Below are 22,260 nucleotides of genomic sequence, written 5' to 3'. Positions count from 1 at the left end.
GTGTATGCGAGGATTTAGCTAATCTACTGTAAATTTCAACACTTTTCATATTTGATTTTTTCGAACAAGTCTTAGGAGGAGCTATAAGAACTCTGAATAGTTATTTAAACTACACGTTACGTTTACGTATCACTAGTGCCAATATTAACATGTTAGGAATAATACAAAAAATGACCGATTAATCTTTCTACTATAGGTATATATTGTTCTTGTAAGAAAAAAATCATGATAACCATTCGAACTGACGAAATTAGTAATATTATCCGTGTTACGTGTATGTGTGGATTTTGCTAATCTACTAAATTTCATCACTTTCCTATTTGGCAAATTTGATCTAGATATATATCTTAGTGTGTGAGGATTTAACTAATCTACTAGTACTATAAATTCCAACATTTTTCCTATTTGGCAATTTTACATCCCCACTATCCCACCTACCCCCCACCCCAAACCCCCAACCCCCACCCGCACCCCCACACACCCTCTCTAATGGAGTGAAATGTGTCGGAATATCTTTCCCTCCCTTTTCAAAACCCTCCAAATTTTCCCTCTTCTTCCATTCACACTACCAAAAAAGGAACTTCCAACTCACTCTTTCCCTCCATTCTACAAATAACCAACTTTCTCTTTCTCCTTCAAAGTTCAAACCCCTTAGAAACCAACAAAAAAAAAAACTGATTTCAACTCCAAATCATAATCTTCAAAAAACCCTAATTCTTGATTTCATCTCCAAAAAAAAAAAAAAAAAAAAAACCCTTTTGGTATCTGTTGTTTTTTCATCATTTCAAAGAAAACCCATCTCTTAAAAAGCCTCAAAAACTTCTTTAAAGGTAAATTTGGCTGATTTTCACAAAAACCCTAGCTTTTAATGCCCAATTCTTGATTTCATTTCCAAAAAAAAAAAAAAAAAAAAAAAAATTTGTGTGTGTTGTTTTTTCAACATTTCAAAGTAAACCCATCTCTTAAAAAGCTCAAAAAACTCATTCTTTACAGTTAAATTCACAAAATCCTAGCATTTAATACCCAATTCTTGATTTCATTTCAAAGAGAAAAAAACTTTTGTTTGTGTTGTTTTTTCAACATTTCAAAGAAAACCCATCTCATAAAAAGCCTTAAAAATTCGTTCTTTACAGTTAAATTTGGTTGATTTTCACAAAAAAAAAAAAAAAAAAAAAGCTCTTAACACCAATTCTTGATTTCATCTCCAAAAAAAGAATCCCTTTTATATTTGTTGTTTTTTCATCATTTCAAAGCAAACCCATCTCATATAAACCCAAAAAACTCAAATCTTTATAATTTTTTTTTTAATTTTCACCAAAAAAAAAACCCAATTTTTATCTTTTTTTTTTGACATTTCAATGGAAACCCATAACCTAAAAACTCAATCTTTACCTGTTAATTCAGTTGATGAAGCTCAACAAAGTGATGAAAGTGGAAAAGATGTTGACTTTTTAGTCAAAGAAGATTCTAGAAGAGTTGAAAATGAAGATTTGGGTTTGGATTTGTCACCAGTTAGGGCTAATTCTTGTAATTGGGGCAATTCTTGGACTAAAATTACTGATTCTAGCCCATTGGATTCACAATGGTATGTTGGTGTTGATAATAATGGGCCTTCTTCTTCTTCAGATTGGGCCCAATGGCCTTCAGAAATTAAGCCCATGGGCTCAATTGAGCCCAAATGGGGTTTTCAAAGAAATGAAGAAATTGAGCCTGTAGCCTCTATTGTGCCATTTGAGAATCAGCCTTTTAAGCTGGTATGAGCTTTTATACTTTTAGCCTACTTTTTTTAGTTATTGCGTAGACTAGCGACTTTTCAGCTCAGTAATTAAAAAATAGTAGGGGTCAAAATTCGGGTTGGCTTTTAATTAATACCGGGTATTAAAATTGGGAATGGGTCATTTTATTCTCAGGCTGCCACGTGACACTCCGTTTAAATGAGGACAAATCAGTGCCAAAGTATAACGGTAGGGGTATAATTGAACGAAAAGTATAACGAAGGGTAAGAATAAACAATATCTGAAAGTTCAAGGGTATTTTTGACCCTTTTTCCGTTTTAAATTCCTGTCGAGTTTCACATGTGAAATTTGAAATAGTATGACGGTTATTTTTCAAGTGTATGGGCTAAAAAGTGGCTATTTGTGAAGTTTACCCATCTATAGTGCCTCTATTGTGCCATTTGAGAATCAGTCTTTTAAGCTGGTAAGAACTTTTATGTACTGTGAAGTGATCAATTTATACTTTTGGCCTAATTTTTATGAATCAATAAAATATGTAGTCATAGCGCGGGCTAGCGACTTTTCAGCTCATTAATTGAAAAATATCACGGAGTTTCAAATACTACACATGAAACTTTATGACAATGTCAATATCGTGGAGTTCAGCGTGTGGAATTTGAAATTCCATGCCAGTGGTTATTTTTCAATTATATTAGATAAAAAGTGGCTATTTTTTGAATTTTACCCATCAACTATGCCTCAAATTTATTGTTGTGTAGTTTCACTTGTGGGAATTCCAAATTTCATCACGGTGGCTATTTTTTCAATTACATTGGCTAAAAAGTGGCTATTTGTGAATTTTATCCGTCAACTATGCCTCGACTTTATTATCGTGTAGTTTCACCTCTGTAATTCGAGATTCCATGATAGTGGCCATTTGAGAATCAGCCTTTTAAGCTGGCATGAACTTTTATGCACTGTGAAGTGATCAATTTATACTTTTGGCCTATTTTTGTGACATCTCAATAAATCAAATGTGTAGTCATAGCGCGGGCTAGCCACTTTTAAGCCCGTTATTTAAAAAATAGTCAATGTAATGGAGTTTCAATTACCACAGATGAAACTTCATGACAATGTTGTGGAGTTCCGCGTGTGGAATTTGAAATTCTATGACAATGGTTATTTTTCAATTATATTAGCTAGAGAGTGGCTATTTTTTGAATTTTACCGATCAACTATGCCTCAATTTTATTGTCGTGTAGTTTCACTTGTGGAATTCCAAATTTCTTGACAATGGCTATTGTACAATTACATTGGTAAAAAGTGGATATTTGAGTTTCAGTTTTTTAAGCTGGGAAGAACTTTTAAGCTCTGTCAAGTGATCAATTTATACTTTTGGCCTATTTTAATGACATCTCAATAAATCAACAAATTATTGTACCAGTTGGGCTCGGCTATATAGATTCTTTGTTTCTTTTTCATTATGTTCAGTCTTAGCTTAGTCCAATACTAAGTAATATTGTCTGTTGAGGTAAGTTAAGATTCTCATGTGTATGCCATTAGCTCAAATAAACTCTTATTTTCCCTCCGCTTTTAACTCACTGTTGTTTCTGCTACTTTGTTATTGATTGATATTAGGGTGCTGGACTTGCTAATTTAGGCAACACATGCTTCCTGAATGCGGTTTTGCAATCTTTCATGCACACGGTGCCTTTGCTTCAGCTCCTTGCGTCGAACGATCATGCATCGCCATGCGATAGTAAGGAGCAACTCAGAATTGCCTTTGTTTTGAACCATTTGTGTTATTTCAATGTATTTGGTTAAAAAAGCTCCTGCCAGGTGGATTGGCTTTTTCTTTAGCTGATCATCATTTCTTGTTTCTGTATAATGGTTGCAGGTTACATGATAGGATTCTGTGTAATTTGCGTTATTAGAGAGCTTATTGACCTTTCATTGGCTTCGGGCGGTGGTTTTGTCTCTCCCTGGAAACTTGTTAACAACTTGAGTTGTATCCTTTCTTATGTCTTGTTTGTGATTTGGCCACAAAACCAGAGCTAGGATTTCAACTTTATGGGTTTTGGATTTAGAACGACGGCTTGAGTGCTAATAGCTGGATTTTAAAGCCGTTTGGCCATGAGAATTTTTCATCTTTTTCCTGAATAATTTTTCACTTTTTTCCGGAAACAGTGTTTGGTTATAAATTTTTGTCCAAACCCATCGACAGACACCTGTGATTGTCAACTTCTTTCACTTGAGCACCTAAAGTGACCCTTGTTCCATTTAGACACTTCAAGTGGATCATTCCTATTCCACTTAGACACTTTTTGCACCGTTATCGGAGCAAAACCAACACCAAAAGGGGCGCCACCTCATTGCACATCCAACCAGCCTAAAAGCCCCAATTTTTAATGGTCAAAACTCTACTAATTTATAAATTAGTGAATTTACAATTAAAACGAGTTGGCACAATTTAAATGAGTTGGCACAATTTAATTGGCCACTTAATCCACGTAGGAGATGACTGATGTTGGTTTTTCTCTGATAACAGTGCAAAAAGTGTCTAAGTGGAATAGGAATGGCCCACCTGAAGTGTCTAAATGGAACAAGGGCCACTTTAGATGCTCAAGTGAAAGAAGTAGACGATCACAGGTGTTTCTCGATGGGTTTGGCCTAAATTTTTCAAATCCAACTCCAAATTTGGAAAAGTGCTCCAAACCTGTTTTCCGACTCCATCTTCATAAATTCCAAATAAAGTGCTCATATCTCTCCTTTGCAAAAAGTATAACCAAACACAACTCCAACTTCATGAATTCCAAATAAAGTGAAAAATATTTGGAGTCTATGGCCAAACGCCTACTTAATATGTGTATATATTTAATGATTTTCGAAACACAAATACAGTGTTTTGAGCAAAAGCTACTTATTTCGGCCGAACATGTATCTGAGCTTCTACCTCCGCCCCTCCTGGCATATGCAGATGGGTATCCTATTTCACCTCAGATATCTGCTACTCTATGTTCTTTATGTTATTTTATTGTGCTCTAGGTTTCTTGTTCTTTTTTATTTAACCTTTTTCACAATAATTATAAATCCAGGTTTGTGATTGCGTGCTTTGTGCCTCTGTGCCAACCTTGTACCTTGTATTCTTTGTAGTCCTTAACTTTGTGAAAAAAATCAGATTTTTCGTCCAGTTTCCATAGGTTCCAACAAGAAGACGCTCATGAATTCCTACAATGCCTTCTGGATAGACTTGAAAGCTGTTGTAATGATTCAATGCGAAAAGATGGGGCACCTTCAGAAAGTGACAACATTGTAAAGCAGGCCTTTGGTGGTCGCCTTGTCAGCAAAGTAAGCATACAAGAGTACTATCTCATTCTTTTATTCAATTGCTTTGAACATGAAATGAACGAGAAAATGACAAAAATGGTCCCTTATGTTTGAAGTAGGTTCAAACTAGTCCTTAAAGTATGCACTGGACACTTTTGATCCTTTAAGTTTGCCAAAAGTTAACACTTTTAGTCTCTGTCAAATATTTACCGAACTTTGTCCGCTAGATTTGACAGAAACTATGGAAGGGAAAAAAAAAAAGTTACAGGGAACTCACATTTAGAGGTACAATTTTTTGAGTGTTTGCTATTTTTGATTTATTTCTAGAGTGTTTCATCTTTTTAGTGTCTAACGCAGTTTTTTGTGTTGCATATCTTAGGAGTTGATGGGACTTTCTTGGTCTTTATAGTTAATTTTTTGTTTCACTATTTCCGTTAAATCTAACAAACATAAATTATTAAATATTTGACTGAGACCAAAAGTATTAACTTTTTACAAATTTAAAGGATCAAAACTGTTCCATGTATACTTAGAGCCCATTTGGATTGGCTTATAAGTTGCCTATAAGCTGTTTTCAGCTTTTTTGAGTGTTTGGCAGGCTAACTTAAAGCCATTTTGTGCATAAAATAAGCCCAAAAAAATAATTGGGCCCTTTTGACTTAGCTTATCTAAAGCAGCTTATAAGCTGAAAACAGCTTATAAGCCAAAAAAAATAAGTTAGCCTACCCCAACTTATTTTTTTTTGGCTTATAAGTTGTTTCCAGCTTATAAGCTGCTTATTTTAAGCCCATCCAAACAGGCTCTTAAGGGACTATTTTGAACCTACAAGGGACCATTTTTGTCTTTTTTTTTTTCTGAAATGAACAAGATAAAGTAGGTTTCCATACATTTAAAATTGCATTTGCACGTATGATATCTGTATGTGTAGCTTGCAAATATGGAATTAATATTGTTTGTATGTGGATCTTTCTCAAATTGCAGCTGCGCTGTTGCAATTGTGGTCACTGCTCTGACACTTACGAGCCTCTAATTGACCTAAGTTTGGAGATTAAAGATGTCGACAGTTTACCCGCAGCGTTGGAATCTTTCACAAAAGTTGAGAAAATTGATGATCCAGAGATAAAGTTTTCATGTGAAAAATGTAAGGCACAAGTGTCAATCGAGAAGCAGCTTTTGCTCGATAAGGCCCCTTCTGTTGCTGCCTTCCATTTGAAGAGATTTGAAAATGACGGTTCTTTTGTTGAGAAGGTTGACAAACATGTTTCATTTCCGCTGGAATTGGACTTGCTTCCGTATACTGATAATAACCAAATTAATAATGTGAGTATCTGTTAATCTACTGTACGAGTTAGTTTTCTTATTCTGATAGAGGAATTGACTTTTTTTAATATATGTTTAGCATATGGATGATATGAAGTGAATGAGTTTCTTAAGTTGACTACTTGCTAGTGGCTAATAAATAACTTAATACTCCGTTCGTCCCAATTTATGTGGCGGTGATTGACTGGGTACAGAGTTTAAGAAAGAAAGAAAGGATTTTTGAAAGTTGTGGTCTAATCAAGCTATAGACATTTGTATGGTTATAAATCATCTCGTTCAGGTAAATAGGAAGTTGATAATTAAATTGTTTATAAATAAGGAAGTATGACGTTCTTTTTGGAACAAACTAAAGGAAAGTATGTCATATAAATCAGGATGGAAGGAGGAATTGTTTGAAATTGATTGTTATGGGGTAAACTTTACCTCTATGCTTCGGTTTTACTCCCTCCGTGCCAACCTATTTTATTTTAGCCAGTCCCAAAAAAGATGACACATTTCTATATTTAGTAGTAGTAATTTAGCTTTAAACTTCCCATTTTACCTTACTGAAATGATTAATTGCCACACAAATATCTATGGTTTATTTAAACAAGTTTCAGAAGTCTTTATTTCATTCTTAAACTCTGTGCTTAGTGAAACACCTTCACATAAATTGGGACGGAGAGAATAGTAGTTTATAACTTTTTGAATTATTATCATGTGTATAAATATTTGGCAGATAGTTTTTGGGGGTCTGTGCCACCTTGTTTGGCCCTTATGACATCTATAGAAAAGTATTTGGTGTAATGAGATTAAACTTTCCCTGTATTCTGGTAGATAACATACACAGTTCAATATGTTGTAATAGAGCTGCATTTGGACTTTTTACGTACATTTACTTTTAAAGAACTTTCTTCCCTTCATTTAATCTTTTGTGAGCAGTAACATGATATTGTTTCAATTCTTCCTTTTTTTGCAACAGGAAGAAATGAAGTACGATCTTTATGCAGTTATAGTGCATATTGGGTTTTCATCCTGTTCAGGGCACTATTACAGCTACGTCCGGTCTGCACCAGATGAATGGTACAAATTTGATGACTCAGAGGTATGGAGGATAGTGAAATGATGTCCTCTTTATGTTGCTTATAGCTTGACCAAGCTTTCAGAATCTGCTTATTTTGAGAAGTGTTTTTCTAAAAAGTGATTTTGGAGAGTAGTAGTTTGTGTTTGACTAATCAATTTGAAGAGACACTTTTGGTAATATTAAAGCAGCAATTCGTGCTTTGCAAAGGTTCCAAAAGTGCATCTCGGGAAAGGCTACTTTTTTCAATTCTGAAAAATAGCTCCTACTACTACTCAAAAACAATAATCTTTTTCCTAAAAGCTTGGTCAAATACCTCAACTCCTTAAAATAAGCACCTGAAAAAAATAAGCATTTTTGACTTCTGAGAAGTTTGGCCAAACAAGTTATTAGTGTTGGACTAATCTATGTGTTTCTACAATTTCTGAATATTTATGGGGGTCTTTTGACTTGACATTGTGTGTTTCTTTTTCAACTTTATATTAAATGAGCTTTGCTTGTATTTGTTATTTACCACTGCCCAGTTCCCCAGGCATAGAAGCATATACGACCACTAAGTTGATATTTTTGTTCGATTGTCATAGGTTTTCCGGGTTCACGAAGATCTAGTTTTGGAAGAGGAAGCATATATTATGCTTTATGCAAAGAGAGGTACCCCATGGTTCTCAGATTTCGTTGAAATGCAAAAGCCCTTCATAGATCCGACCATATTCAATACTTCTCCCAAGTCAGTTCTGGATAATGTGGACGCTATATCCATAACTTCTCCGTGCATTCTAAATAATCATGCTTCCGATGTCAGCGAATCTGATCATGCTGCAGACGAGGCATCTACTAAGCCTGAGCTCGACAAGATTGAGGATAGTGAATCACGGGACGTTGAGCCGACGTCTACTCCAGGACCAACTGGTGCGGTTAACTCTCTCGATTACCATACTGCTGAAGCGGATAAAGTGTCTTTAGCTTCAAAGCATAATGTAAACAACTGTACTCGGGACATTGGTGTGACCGGAAGAATGGAAACTCTGACTCCCAAGACACCATCTAGGTCTCCTAGTCCAGAGATACACCGAGATGATCCACCCGGTAAACTCATCTTCTATAATTTATTTGAGAGTCCATGCTATAGAAAGCTGAGTACGCAGCATGCTATCCCATTTGGCCACGCACAAAATTTCATTATTTGCACATAATGGTTTTCCTAGATGTGTTTCCGAGTATTCCTTATCATTTCGTGAACTTCAGTGCTTGGAAAATATAAAAAACTGGTTTGAAGCTATGTTGCGGACTCTTCAAAAATGTTGTAGCACCCCGTGTCAGGTCCTAAAAAAAAGTGCACTGCTTTTTTATGGTCCCACACGCACCCAGCGACATTTTCAAGGAGTCTGAATAACATAGGTTTGTAGAGTATTTCAAGTGAAATAATGATCCACTCCCACAATTTCGTTACTTTTTTTCCAAGTAAAAAATTTGGGACCAAAAAAAGTATATCGAAAAAGCTCTTTTTCAACTGCATACACTTTTTTTTTTTTCAACTAAAACCAAAAATATTGTCCAACTCCTACTAAATAACTGGTTTTTATTTGCAGAAAACAGTTATGCCATTCCTCGTGGCCATGTAACATTAGCAGATCAAGTTTCTTGCAAGCATCAATCACAGAAGGATCTAGAGCAGGACTTGGAAAGAAAGGAGGCGTGTTCTCTAATTAAGAAAACTATTCCCGGGTCAAGAGGTCAACAATTAATGGCTGCTATGCGTGGCTCACAAAGTGAAGGTTCATTTTTGAACAAGAAAAGGAGAAAAATCGAAGGTTCTCCGAGTAGTAGAGACGATAGAAGTTCAGCTGGTCGACGTAGGTCAAGTTTTGGCTCTGGTTTACATCCTGTAATGGCTAGCAGCTTCAGATGACTAGGTCTTTGACTTTTGCAGAACACTTGTAGTTTGTATGATAGAATAGTCTTTTTGATTTAAACCTCCAGGTCTTGGAGGCGGATTCAAAATTTTGAGTTTATGGGTTGTGGATTCGAGAAAAAAACAGCTTATTGGGTTCTGGATAAATTATATATACATATTAAGTGGATTTTTAAACACTCGCATTTCGTTCCCCTTGTCCATTTACCTCTTTTGGATGTTCAATTTACTCAACTCTTCTATTTCTGATTGAAAATGAAAGAAGGATAAAATAGAAGTTACTAACTTGTAGAGATTTGACCGAATCTACTGTGTTATGCTGAACCTGTAACTAGAACTGCACTCTGCCCTTGCCAGGTCTCAGTGTACTCTTGAATCGGCCTGGGTAGTTTTTGGATATCAGGTGTTTGTTTTATTATATATCAACGTATATATGCAGTGTAGGAATTTATATATTACATTGTTAAGAGTTCAGAGGATAAGATGCATATAATCAAAGATTATGATTTTGATTAACATGATGGGCTTAAGTTGCAACTTGCAAACATTATGTACTACATTTTCTGATGACGTTTATGTACCCGGTATATTAAATCTGTTCTACTGTACTATATTACAAAATATTATTTCTCAATGTCAAGCAAGTTGTGATTTTATCGGCTACATGAATTTTCAATGTTCATGTTGCTACATTTAAACTCGTCTTAGTTTGATAAATATAAATTTGTTAATATTCTCTATTGTGTAAAACAAATTTACATATTGAATACTCCATAAAAATAAAGAGGTCGAAGAGCCATGTACCAATCAATGATATGGAGCTCACTTCGATTAGATTTTGCTTAATCTTGTACTTGAAAAAAAGGAGAAAAAGACATAGTTAATACACAGATGCATATTGAACAAATATTGACGAAACAATTTATATATGTTTAACCAATACAAAATAGTGGTGGGACAAATGTAGGACAGTGGGAAAGAAAATAGGATAGTGGAATTAAACAATTATTTACTCCAATATAACTCCCTATGTTCTTGTTAGTTGGTAGCACTGAAGGATATTTAGACAGAATACAGTGACACTGACAGCTTAATAATTCAATTATAGATTTTTGTCCATACAATAATTGTTCAAGTCCCTTTCTAAAGTTCCCTGACCACAACTTAAATTTCATTGGGTCCTTCAAGTATATCATGGTTCAAGATTTCATGGTTCACATTTCATAAATAATGAGAATAGAAGACACAAAAAAAAAAAAAAAAAAATCATTGTTTTAAAGTTCGATATGATCTAAAGACAAGATAAAGCTTTTTGACATATCACGAAAATTGTTTTAAGTATGATCTCTCGTCTCATTTTATATGATAGGGTATGGTTGATTGACTGAATAAAAAGTTTAAGAATTTTTTTTGATACGTATCAAAAATCAAAATTTTGTGATTTATACATGTTATATGTATATTACAGCATGTCCTTAAAGGCATAATAAAATATTTAAAGCAAAGATTAAATCATCTTTGGCTTAAACCAAAGCTACGACAGAAATGCATTATTTTTTGTTTAATCATCCGTTATTCAAATTTAATAGTTGAATGGTCCAGACTCGCATAGCGTAGGTGCTAAGGTTAGTTAAAGGCGAAAATGCTCCCTGTTCAATATTTCTCCATTCCCAGAAACTTAAAATCAGATCCTTTTTTTGTTGTCATGGGATCGACTCGTGAACAAAGTAAACCCAATGGGCACCAAAAAATAGGAGTAGCGCATTGAGTAGAAGACTATCCAAAAAACGAAGGCTCAACCAGCTGAAGGAAGAAAGCGAGATAGGCAAGAGGTAGTTTGCTTCTAAACTGTAGCTCGGTCACGAGGAATCAAGAAATCTTTATCGATACTTAATTACTTGGGTTTGGCGGGATTGAGTACGGCGACCAAAAGTAACGAGCAATTGCGGTTGATCTTGACTCTTGTAGATAGGCTCTAGTTAAGGGTGGTGGATTCCATCCATTTCACGATTTCCATTTGTGTCAGGATCGCAATATTAAACATGATGTGATACCTAATGTATGAAAAGGTATGTGCTGATTTATCCACTAAAAAAGACAACACCTTGCATGTGCTATGGCTGGGATTTGCTTTGATATCTCCCAAGTTATTATCAATTTATTGTTGACCCACTTTTCTTTATCTACTAATTAATTAGCACACTCCAAAAAAGTTGTCTCAATCACAAGTCTACATTAACTAAATAACAACTTGATCAGTATCTAGTTCTCTCTAGAATCAATATCATCCTCTGTAATATTGCAAGATCATATCATTTTTCTGATATAATTCAGCAGTTATCAAGAATTATCGAGCTTAATTATGCACAAATGTAAGTGTAACTTTATTTATCAGGCTTAATTATGCACAAATCAAAGAGAGATGAATAAGCATTTACTATGACATTATTCAAGCAGTTATTTGCATCAATCATCCTACTGAAAAATACTCACATTAGATTTTGTAATGGTAACAATTTATATGATTGTAAAATAAACTTAACTCTTATATACTGACAATATAATTTATTTTAAAAACATTATCAAGTCAATTAAAAGGTATTTACCCATCATAAGTAAAATTCAATAACATGAAATATAAGGTGAGGGACCTCTATAGTAGCTCGGTTAAATTTGTCAAGTGTACTCTATCATTGAATATAAATAGTTATTAAATCCAATAAAAACAGAAAGCAAAAGAAGTTAAAAGCAAGTTGGTAACATAAGAAAGAAATGAATTTGAAGTTGTAGTGATATGTATAGAATTTTCACATCATTTTTTAATATACTTCAATTTTAAATACTGCCCCCCACCAAATTTCAAATCAAATATTGTCCAAACAATACTCAAATTAAATGCAAAGGAAAGACAGCTACAAATCCACAGCGGCAACTCGATTTTTGTTGTTGTTTAATTTCTCACTCGGTGATCGGCACTCGCATTAAAATTCAGCTAAATCTCGATTTGTGCATTACAGGACCCATTTATGAAGTAACGCTCCTAACAACATCTTTTTCCATTCACAAGGGCTCAAATCCAAAACTTCTGATTAGACAGGTAATAACTTGCTTGTTTAAGCAGAAAGAATACTCTAACTTCAACGTAAAATGGAATTTTTTACTCATATTTAATAACTATATCAAATTAATAAATGTATATATATGCTTGCACATACATATTTTTCACTAAGAATATGATAAGAGTTCAAATTAATATAATTTGATACAAACATATAGGGGTCATTTGGTGCATGGTATAAACTGGGATATCCCAGCACTAATTTTTTGTACCATGTTTGGTAGAAGGTATAAATTTACCCTAAACCCTAAATTTATCCTGGGATAAATTTATACCTTGTACCAAACAAGGTATAAAATGCATCCCAACTTAAAAGATGGGATATCCTTTCTTACACCACTTAAGATGATATAAAATAATCCCAAGAGATGGAATAAATTAATCCCGAGATTATAATCCTGGAGAATTTTGGCTACCTACCAAACGACGCATAGAATATAAGCAAATTTTTACCACGTAAAATTGTAATCTTCCCGCCAAAACAGTTGGGCAAATTGAGAGAGTGAAAAAAAAAACCTCCGTACAACTGCTGCGGTTATTTTAAGTTAACCAATTTTGGCGCCTTAGATTGCCGGAAAACCTTCATCGGACTTAACAAATACCATCCTTTCAACTTTTCCGGCGAATAACTGACGTCATTTCCGCCGGAAAGTGACGTCATCGCCGCCACATTCACCGATCTCGATCTCATAGTATCATTGCAGTATAACTTATCATTAACACCGTTCGCTTTCACTTGTAATTCGTTCTCTAATTTTCCTCTCCTTTTCCTTGACTTAAAAATCCACCAAAACGACGCTGTTTTCGTACTCTTCTCATTTCGCGATTTTAGAAACGGAATTCCAACGGATTTTGACCGGGAAAATGACGGCTCAGTGCGCACGTTAGCGCAATTAGAACAATGGCGCACGTTAGTGCTCTTACGCTCGCCGGAATTAACAGTTCGCGATTTTAAAAACGGAATTCCGACGGATTTTGACCTACATAACGCCGTTTCATCTCCGCCGTTGATCTTAGCGGAAGAAGATGACGACGTCGTAGAGGCGGCGCAATTTGAACAAGGGCGCACGTTAGTGCTCTTCTGTTCACTGGAATTAACAGTTACCTTTCTTAAAACCGGAATTCCGACGGATTTTGACCTACATAACGCCGTTTCATCTCCGCCGTTGATTTTGGAGGAAGAAGATGAAGACGTCGCAGAGGCGGCGGCGCCGGCGCAATTTGAACAAGGGCGCACGTTAGTGCAACCAGAGCAAGTGTGCACGTTAGTGCAAGTACAAGAAGGGCGCACGTTAGCGCAGTTAGGGCAAAGTTTAGAAAGTCGATCACGGAGGCAAATTGAACAAACTCCAGTTCGGCGTTTATTCTTTGAAGGGTGTTTTGGACATTTCCAAGCTTCTTCTTCAATATAGTAATACGCCATTTTTTTTGTAAGTTCTCTTCTCTACTCTCTCTTTTTAAATTTTGTAGTTTATATTATAGCCAAATTTGATGCTTTATATATAGCCAGAATTTGCTTAAAAAGGAAAGAGATGCAAATAGAATTTTGTTTTTGTTGAGCTGTGTTGATGTGTGTGTGTGTGAAATGAAAACTAAAACGCGGATAAGAAAACGTAAAACGACGCGTTTTAGTTTGTATTAACTTTGCAAAGTTGCAATGCTTAATGCATGCGTAGCCGTCTCATTGGAGTCATTTGAAGTAGAATTCTAAGGATTACAAAAAAGGTAAGTAGAATTATTTTATATTTATACCGGTGAAAGGTAGCAAATATTTAGTGGTGTCATCGATATATGTGCAAGCTAGTTCGGATACCACTATCATAAGAAAATTTATGATTTGAATATTATTCCCTCCGGATCAAAAAATGTGTCCACTTAGCTTTTTTTTTTCTTCTTGTGTCAAAAAAAGTGTCTATTTATTAAATTAAGAAACAATTAACCTTATCTTTCAAGATTTGCCCCTATTAAGTGTTATGTGATTAAATTTCAATTCCTATTTAATTAGGGGTAGTTTAGTCAATTTATATTTTCTTTTCTTAGAGTGAATAGTTTCTCAAGGGGTGAGCAAATAGCTAAGTGAAGTGTCTATTTGTCTTTCTGTCCTTACTTTTAAATAACCAGTAGTGTGGCGTCCAAGAAAACTCGTTCACATTTAGATTGGAGTCATCTTGGTTGTAAAGACATGCTAAAATTGGAGTATTTTGAATTTTGAATCGGTTCCTGCTCAAATTTCAATGGAGTTAAAAAAATGTTGGTTTTTTTTTCCGTCTACTTAAGTTTTGGTAGGTAGAATTGTTTTATATTTATGTTAGTGAGAGGTAGCAAGTGTTCGATGGAATAATCAGATATTGTGCAAGCTAACTCGGACATCACCTTCATAAAGAAGTTATGATTTCAACATTATCTATTTGTCTTTCTATTTTTCCTTATAAACAAGTGGTAGCGTTTCAAGAAAACTTGCTCACATGTAGATTATTTTATATTTCTCGATTCGAACAAAGCTATTTAATTGGCATAAAATTTGACAATGTGGTGTAAGAGCCCGTTTGGATTGGCTTATAAGTTGGCTTATAATGTTTGCTTTTTTTTTGAAAATGTTTGGTTGACAAATTTAAAGTCATTTTTTTAGTGCTTAAAAATAAGCTCAAAAAAATAATTAGACCCATTTAACTTAGTTTATCTAAAGCAGTTTTATAATGTTTCTAAAGCAAATTATAAGCCAAAAAAAATAAGTTAGATCACCCCAACTTATTTTTTTCAAATTTATAAAGAAACAAATTTTTAAGCTATAAGCCAATCCAAACGGGCTCTAAAATATGCATATTGTGGCTACAAATTAAAATCATGTCACCAAGTCGAAAATAATAAAGTGCATAAAACTGAAAATTTTAGTGCATACAAATAATACTATCAAATTTATGGACTGAAGCTTTGTCATATTTTACAAGGTAAGTGCATAAAACTGAAAATTTCAAAATAAAATGAATGCATAGTAAAGATATATAGGGTATACAAAATAATTTAATGGCAGGACCAGTACATTGACTTCTTTACATACAAGAATTGACTGGTCGAAAGTGTTAATACCAAAAGAAATCTATTTTAAGATTTTGTAGTACTAACTTGAAAAAGAAAGGATTTTGGCGTCTGGATTCTTATTTGACCTTACCATTTCTAGGTTAAGATGTTTAATTCTTTATTAGAACACGAATTTACTTAGACATGGAAAAAAGTTATGTAAGTGTTTGAAAAATAAAGTAATCAACTCTAATTTAGTGTCAAAATCTGGAGAACTCGTTAATAAAGTGTGTTGTTGGTCTAGTGGCGGAGAAAGAATCCTTAAGCTTTGTTGCTCTTGGTCACCATGTACGCCTTTGATTTGTCTCTTTTTATTATTTTAATTTGAGTTGGGTGGGAATCCACAAACTTAAATTTCTAGATCCGCCTCTGCCTGCACAACTAGGATTTGATAGTTGCAATGACATTGGATAATTATTGTATTATATGTGAAAAAGCAATTGAGTCTAGCTGGATTGAAACGGATGGAAAGTTTAAATTTGATTAGCTCGACGCTTTGGGCCTAGGCCCACACGGCTTTAAAATGCGTCACTAGGAGGTAAGGCATGCTTACTTATATACCCAACACCTCCCCTGCGTTATGCCGATGTGAGACTTTCCTCCTAAGCTGGGGTATCACAATATTGGATTCGAGTGAGGTCCATCCATTAAAGGTATATAGGTTGAAATATCGCAATTTCGATGGTAGATATGAATCCTAAGAATTTATAGGTAACTTTTATACAACTTCATTTTTTAGTGATTTTAGGTTTATCTCGTCCCTTTTTAACAACTTGACACTATGGTTTCACATCAATGAATCGGTGTATTTGGAGGTCAACGTAGGACATGACCATGCCTTCTCAAGCAATCTTCTCTCATTTAATCCTCGATGTGTGCTACTTGAAATCTCTAGCCTTCTCGTGAATGTAGTCATTTCTAATCTTATATGACCAGACATCCGTCTAAGAATCCACATTTTCGCATCACTCATCTCGTGGATATGTTAGATTTTAGAAGCCCGACATTCAATCCCATATGACATTGTTGGTTTATAACTCCATTAGTGTAAGCTTGCTCACATTGCTGGTCTTCCAAGAATAAATTCAGCGCAAAACAAGTCAATTTAATGAAAATGCAAATTAAAAAAAAAAAACGAAAAGGAGAGGGAGTTAAAATTTTGTTTTCAAAATGAGTATTTCGGGGATTAAAAAAGAATATTAAGAATAAATAGCAAAAGTCTTGATCAAATCAAAAATCATTATAAGCAATAACCATAAGTTTAACATAACCAACTGATAACTTTCGAATGATTTAAACTTTAAATGCGTACACAAGTCAAAAGAATATTTAAAAGTTAGTTGGACTAACTCCAAAGTTTACTCAAAAACCCTGTTTTTAGTCATCTAAAATTAAGTATCCAACTTTGAATCTTTTCGAATGTGATCTATGTACTACTTTTTGGGGAAAGCATAGCCACTAAAGTTGTGATGGTCTAAAAGCAAGGATAGAGCGTTTTCACTTGCAAGTTATTCAAACACATTCTAAAGGACTCGTTTTGAACAAAGAGAAGCTTCCACGGTATGAACACCAACTTCAAAAAATTGCGTGGATTACCCTTCATACTTATTGGACTTTAATTTTTGGCCCTACTTCTCATTTGATGAAAATTTATGGGCTAAAGTATTCTTTTCGCACCAAAGACTCTGGGTTCGATTCCCAGCAGAATTGAAAATGATAATAATTTCGCAAGGCACAAGGTTTTATGAACCTATGCCTATTCGGACGAAGTTACATAGAATCTATGCCTTGTCCGGCAAAGGTTCGTGGAAATGAAGTTCTGCCTTAATTTTGCAACTATGCCTATAGGCATAGGTTCTATGTACTTTCATAGAAACCTTTGCCATGTCCGACATAGTTTCTATGTAACTAAATAGCGGATAGGCATAGGTTCTGTCTTAATTTCGCAACTATGGCTATAGGCATAGGTTCTATGTAGTTTCATAGAAACCTTTGCCGTGTCCGGTATAGTTTCTATGTAACTACAGCGAATAGGCATAGTTTCATATGAACTTATGCCCTGCAAATTTTTTATTTTTTTAATGAGCGCGGGTTCGAACTCAGAATCTTGGGATATTTTCGACTACCTTTTTAAGCGAAGGATAAAAATTATAGACCAGCAATTTGAGGGCCATTAAAGACCAGCGCCTTGGAACGCCAATCGTGCAAATTGCCTCACCAACTTCTAGTTGCAATGCAGGTGTAATGTTGGGCCTTGTGCTACCAACTATGAAACAACTAATGATATTATTTTGGGCCAAAAGTGACCCAATATTATGAGAGTATTTGGTTGGTGGATCGGATACATAAGGATATCATCCTTTTTTTTTTTTTGGCTTAATTGGTTACGTAGTGTCAATAACGCTTAAAATATGCTAACACGTTTTGGGTTTAAAATATGTCATTAATACTATGTAGTACTTGTAGCAAGACGTCAATTCTTCAAGGATATCCCATGAAATTATTTTATCTCACCTTCTATGTGGATAAATTATCCCACTATTTATACTAAAATGATAAGACAAAATAATCCTAGGACTAAATAACACTCATTATCAAACGCAGGATAAAACAATCCCATGATATATCCTGAAATTATTATCCTTATCTCATCAACCAAACACCGCTAAACCCTCAAGTGACAGCGTAATGAAATTGGTGGTACAAAGTCAAATCTTAATAAGTGACCTTAAATATATTTAACAAAATTAATTTTTGTGTCACACGAGCATTTCGTATTAATTAATAAAAACTTTTTAAAAACCACATATTTATTACTAAAATTATTTGGAGGTATAAAACTAAATTAAAAGGAAAAAATGCAAACATGATAATGAAAGGTTCCCAGTTGCATGGATTTGAGTCCAACCAACCTAGTTCCAGAGGCATGTTTAGGCTTTTCTTTAAAGTCAATGCATCACCTTTTGCACTAGAAAAAAGATGGAGAAAACTCAAGAACCAAATATAGAAGAAGTTGTAACCCAATGGAACTTCATCTTTAAAAAACTTGAGCCAAAAAGAAAAGGATGGAAAACATGAGCCAAAAGAAAAGGATTGAGACTAATTTTGTGTTGAAAAATGCTTTATTTAAGAGTGAAAAAAGGGGAGAAAAAGTTCAAAGGAAAGTAGTAGAAAAAGAAGAGAATATTCGGAATGTAATATTTGGTGAAAATGTCCTAGAAAAATTGATGGAAAGAAAGTGATTTTGCAAATAAGGGAAACACTAAAAACATTAGTAAAAACTCTGTGTGTGTCTCCCGTGCGTCACGTGTGCATCTCGTGTTAATTAGCTATTTAAAAAAAAAATCACATATATATTATAAACTGCGTGGAGGTATAAAACTAAATTAAAAGGAAAAAATGCAAACAAAATGATGAACATTTTTAATTGAATGGATTTTGGTCCAACCAACTTAGTTCCAGAGGTGGGTTTAAATTTTTCTTTAAAGCCAACATAACTGCAAAGATCACCTTCTGCACTAGAAAAAATGGAGTAAACGCAATAATAAAAAATGAATGGAAGACGCTATAACCCAAAATGGAACTTCATCGTTGAAAAACTTGAGCAAAAACGAAAAGGATTGAAACTGATTTTTTGTTGGAAAAATACTCTATTTAAGTGTGAAAAAAGGAGAGAAAACGTTCAAAAGAAAGTAACAGAAAAAGAAGAGAATATTCGGAGTGTAATATCCGGTGAAAATATCTTTAAAAAAGTTGGTGGAGAAGAAAATGAGTTTACAAATGCATGTAACACTAAAAGAATTAGTAAAAAAATATGTGTGTGTCTCCCCTGCGTCACACATGCATCTCGTGTCAATTAGTAAACTTTTTGAAAATTACATATAATATTATTGAAAACTGTGTGGAGGTATAAAACTAAATTTTCAAAAAAAAATGCAAACAAAATAATGAAAGATTTCCAATTGTATGGATTTGGGTCCAACCAATCAAGTTCCGGAGGTGGATTTAGACTTTTCTTTAAAGCCAACGTAACCGCAAAGATCACCTTCCGTGCTAGAAAACGATGGAGAAAACTCAAGAATCAAAATAGTTAGATGACACTATAACCCAAAATGAAACTTCATCTTTAGAAAACTCAAGCCAGAACCTTTCAAGATAGGGATAAGATCTGCATACACTCTACCTTCTCCGGATCCCACTTTGTGAGATTACACCGGGTAAGTTGTTGAGCCAAAAAGATAAGGATTGAGACTGATTTTGTGTAGGGAAAATGCTTTATTCAAGAATGAAAAAAGGGAAGAAAAAATTCGAGGGAAAGTAATAGAAAAAGAAGAGAATATTAGGAGCGTAACATATGATGAAAATCTCTTATAAAAAGTTGGGGGAGAAGAAAATAATTTTGTAAATGATAACACTAGAGGAATTAGTAAAAAATGTGCGTGCATCTCCCGTACGTCACAAGTTAGCAAAAAAATATTTGCAAACAAAATGATGAAAGATTTCCAATTGCATGGATTTACGTCAAGCCAACCCCTTTTCGGAGGTAGGTTTAGGCTTTTCTACAAAGTCAACCTAGCTGCAGCATCACTTTCTACACTAGAAAAAAATGGAGAGAACTCAAAAACCAAAATAAATAGAAGAGCTATTATCCAAAATGGAACTTCATCTTTGAAAAACTTGAGCCAATTGAGACTGATTTTGTGTTGAGAAAATAATTTATTTAAAAATGAAAAAAATGGGAGAAAAGTTCAACGGAAAGTAGCAGAAAAAGAGGAGAATATTCAGAGTATAATATTTGGTGAAACACTGAAAAAAGTTGATGGAGAAGAAAATAATTTTGCAAATGAATGTAAAGACTAGTAAGAACTGTGTGTCCGTCTCCCGTGCGTCACACGAGCATTTTGTGTTTGTAATTTTTTTTTTAAAAAAAGACATATATTATTAAAAAATTATGTGGAAGTAGTAAACTAAATTAAAAGGAAAAAAATGCAAATAAGGGATAAAAGGTTTCCAATTGCATGGATTTGAGTCCAACCAACATAGTTCAGGAGGTGGATTTAGGTTTTTCTTTAAAATCAATATAACTGCAGCATCACCTTCTGCACCATAAAGAGATAGAGAAAACTCAAAAATCAAAATGAAAGACGAAGCTATAAACCAAAATGGAACTTCATCTTTAGAAAACTGGAGCCAAAAAGAAAAGAATTGAGACTTATTTTGTGTAAGAAAAATACTCTATTTAAAGTGAAAAAGGAGAGAAAATGTTAAAACAAAAGTAGTAGAAAAAGAAAAGAATATTCGGAGTGTAATATCTGATGAAGATCTCTTAAAAAATGTTGGTTGAGAAGAAAATGATTTTGCAAATGAGCATAAATCTCTGCTTTTTCTTTTTCACTTCTTACATGTGATACTTTCAAATCATACTATCGATTAAGACTAAGAAAGCAAGCTTTTATATGATTTAAAAATTTCTCAAAAAACTAAATAACATTAAGGATTTTGCACATAATTTTATCTGTACGGCGGTTGCGTTTTCAAACCATATTGAGCTGTGTTTTAAAAATAAACATAGCTTCTGTGTGCTTCTTATGTGCATCTCGGGCGTCTCCAAAAACCAAACCTTTAACCTTGATCTTGGTCGTTGAAACAAATTATGGCTCAATATAACACTTTGCACAAGCTTTTGATTCACCAAAGAAGTTAGCACAGGGCTAAAAAATGAATTATAAAAGATATAAAATGTAATTTCTCCAAAGACTTTTATTCCAAATAATCATGTAAAGTGCCCGAAAATTTTGTTAGACCACTGTCTCACATTTTTCAAGAATGTCATGTCCCGTAAACATAGCCGCGAACCCAAAAAGCAAGAAGGCAATTCACCTTTCGAGTGATCAAGACAGAAACAAAATTATCAACAAAATCTAAGAATTTTTTATTTGTTGTGCACTTGAGCCGAGTTCAGAAACAGAGTTCAGTAAAATACTTGATCAAGTGTTAAACCTTTGGCAAACTTAAAGGACCAAAACTATTCATAGCATACTTAAGGGACTATTTTAAACCACTCACAAACATAAAAGACCATTTTATTAAACCCTTTTCAACTGGAAATGATAGAGTGCCAATTTCGGGTCATCTATAGAACAAAGTTTGGGTTGGGCTAATGCTGGTTCGAGTTCAAATTCATGGGAGCATTTTGATGGGGGAGTTGTGGGCCGACAAATTAATTCGGGTCGACCCAATGCTCCGTCTGTTGGTGGTTTCGGGTCAGCTAGGTGGACTGATGAAGAAATTGATAAAGTTAAGGGGGCAATTTGCAGGATTGTCCTTCGCTGGGGGTGGTCTTTAATTTTTGTCCCTCAAATCGGTAGTCTTTAATTTTTATCCTCTGCCTTTGCAAATTCTGCCTTAAGGCCTGAGACAAAATTTGCATGGATAGTTTTGCAAATTGCAAAGGCAGAGGGCAAAACTAAAGACCACCAATTTGAGAGGCAAAACTTAAAGACCCAATTTGGAGGGTAAAAAATTAAAGACCAACCCAAATGAAGGACGATCCGCGCAAAAAGAAGAAGTTAAGGAGCTAAAGTAAAACCTCAGTTCTTAAAATTACACTAGACGCCCAAAAAAGTATAATACTATTAAAAAATAAAAATTAAACCTTAAAAAGCTGCATCATACTCCCTTAGTTCATTTTTACTTTTCCAGTATTTTAAAAATAAATTTTTACTTTTAC

General features: G+C 34.2%; 2 protein-coding genes across 2 annotated transcripts; one reads left to right on the top strand and one right to left on the bottom strand.

Annotated features, from left to right (window-relative positions):
- Positions 1 to 1,224: 1,224 nt before the first annotated feature.
- On the top strand, positions 1,225 to 9,511 carry LOC132058736 (ubiquitin carboxyl-terminal hydrolase 20-like). The gene is made up of 8 exons (XM_059451080.1): positions 1,225 to 1,754; positions 3,354 to 3,474; positions 3,613 to 3,723; positions 4,894 to 5,063; positions 6,024 to 6,362; positions 7,324 to 7,446; positions 8,007 to 8,508; positions 9,012 to 9,511. Exons 1-8 carry the CDS (start codon positions 1,359 to 1,361, stop codon positions 9,329 to 9,331), a joined length of 2,082 nt encoding a protein of 693 aa, XP_059307063.1. The 5' UTR covers positions 1,225 to 1,358; the 3' UTR covers positions 9,332 to 9,511.
- A 3,370-nt stretch (positions 9,512 to 12,881) lies between these two features.
- On the bottom strand, positions 12,882 to 14,071 carry LOC132058720 (uncharacterized). Its single transcript, XM_059451079.1, has one exon. The coding sequence runs from the start codon at positions 13,873 to 13,875 to the stop codon at positions 12,988 to 12,990; it is 888 nt and encodes a 295-aa protein (XP_059307062.1). The 5' UTR covers positions 13,876 to 14,071; the 3' UTR covers positions 12,882 to 12,987.
- Positions 14,072 to 22,260: the final 8,189 nt, after the last annotated feature.

The sequence above is a fragment of the Lycium ferocissimum genome, chromosome 1, assembly GCF_029784015.1.
Source record: "Lycium ferocissimum isolate CSIRO_LF1 chromosome 1, AGI_CSIRO_Lferr_CH_V1, whole genome shotgun sequence".
NCBI lineage: Eukaryota > Viridiplantae > Streptophyta > Magnoliopsida > Solanales > Solanaceae > Lycium > Lycium ferocissimum.
This window is presented reverse-complemented; position numbering and strand designations above follow the sequence as displayed.

Excerpts from the sequence above, each read along its gene's own strand:
- LOC132058736 (XM_059451080.1), top strand. The coding sequence starts at position 1,359 with ATGGAAACCCATAACCTAAAAACTCAATCTTTACCTGTTAATTCAGTT. Across the intron at positions 3,475-3,612 it reads TCATGCATCGCCATGCGATA|GTTACATGATAGGATTCTGT; the intron begins GTAAGGAGCAAC and ends TAATGGTTGCAG. Across the intron at positions 7,447-8,006 it reads ACAAATTTGATGACTCAGAG|GTTTTCCGGGTTCACGAAGA; the intron begins GTATGGAGGATA and ends CGATTGTCATAG.
- LOC132058720 (XM_059451079.1), bottom strand. The coding sequence starts at position 13,875 with ATGGCGTATTACTATATTGAAGAAGAAGCTTGGAAATGTCCAAAACAC.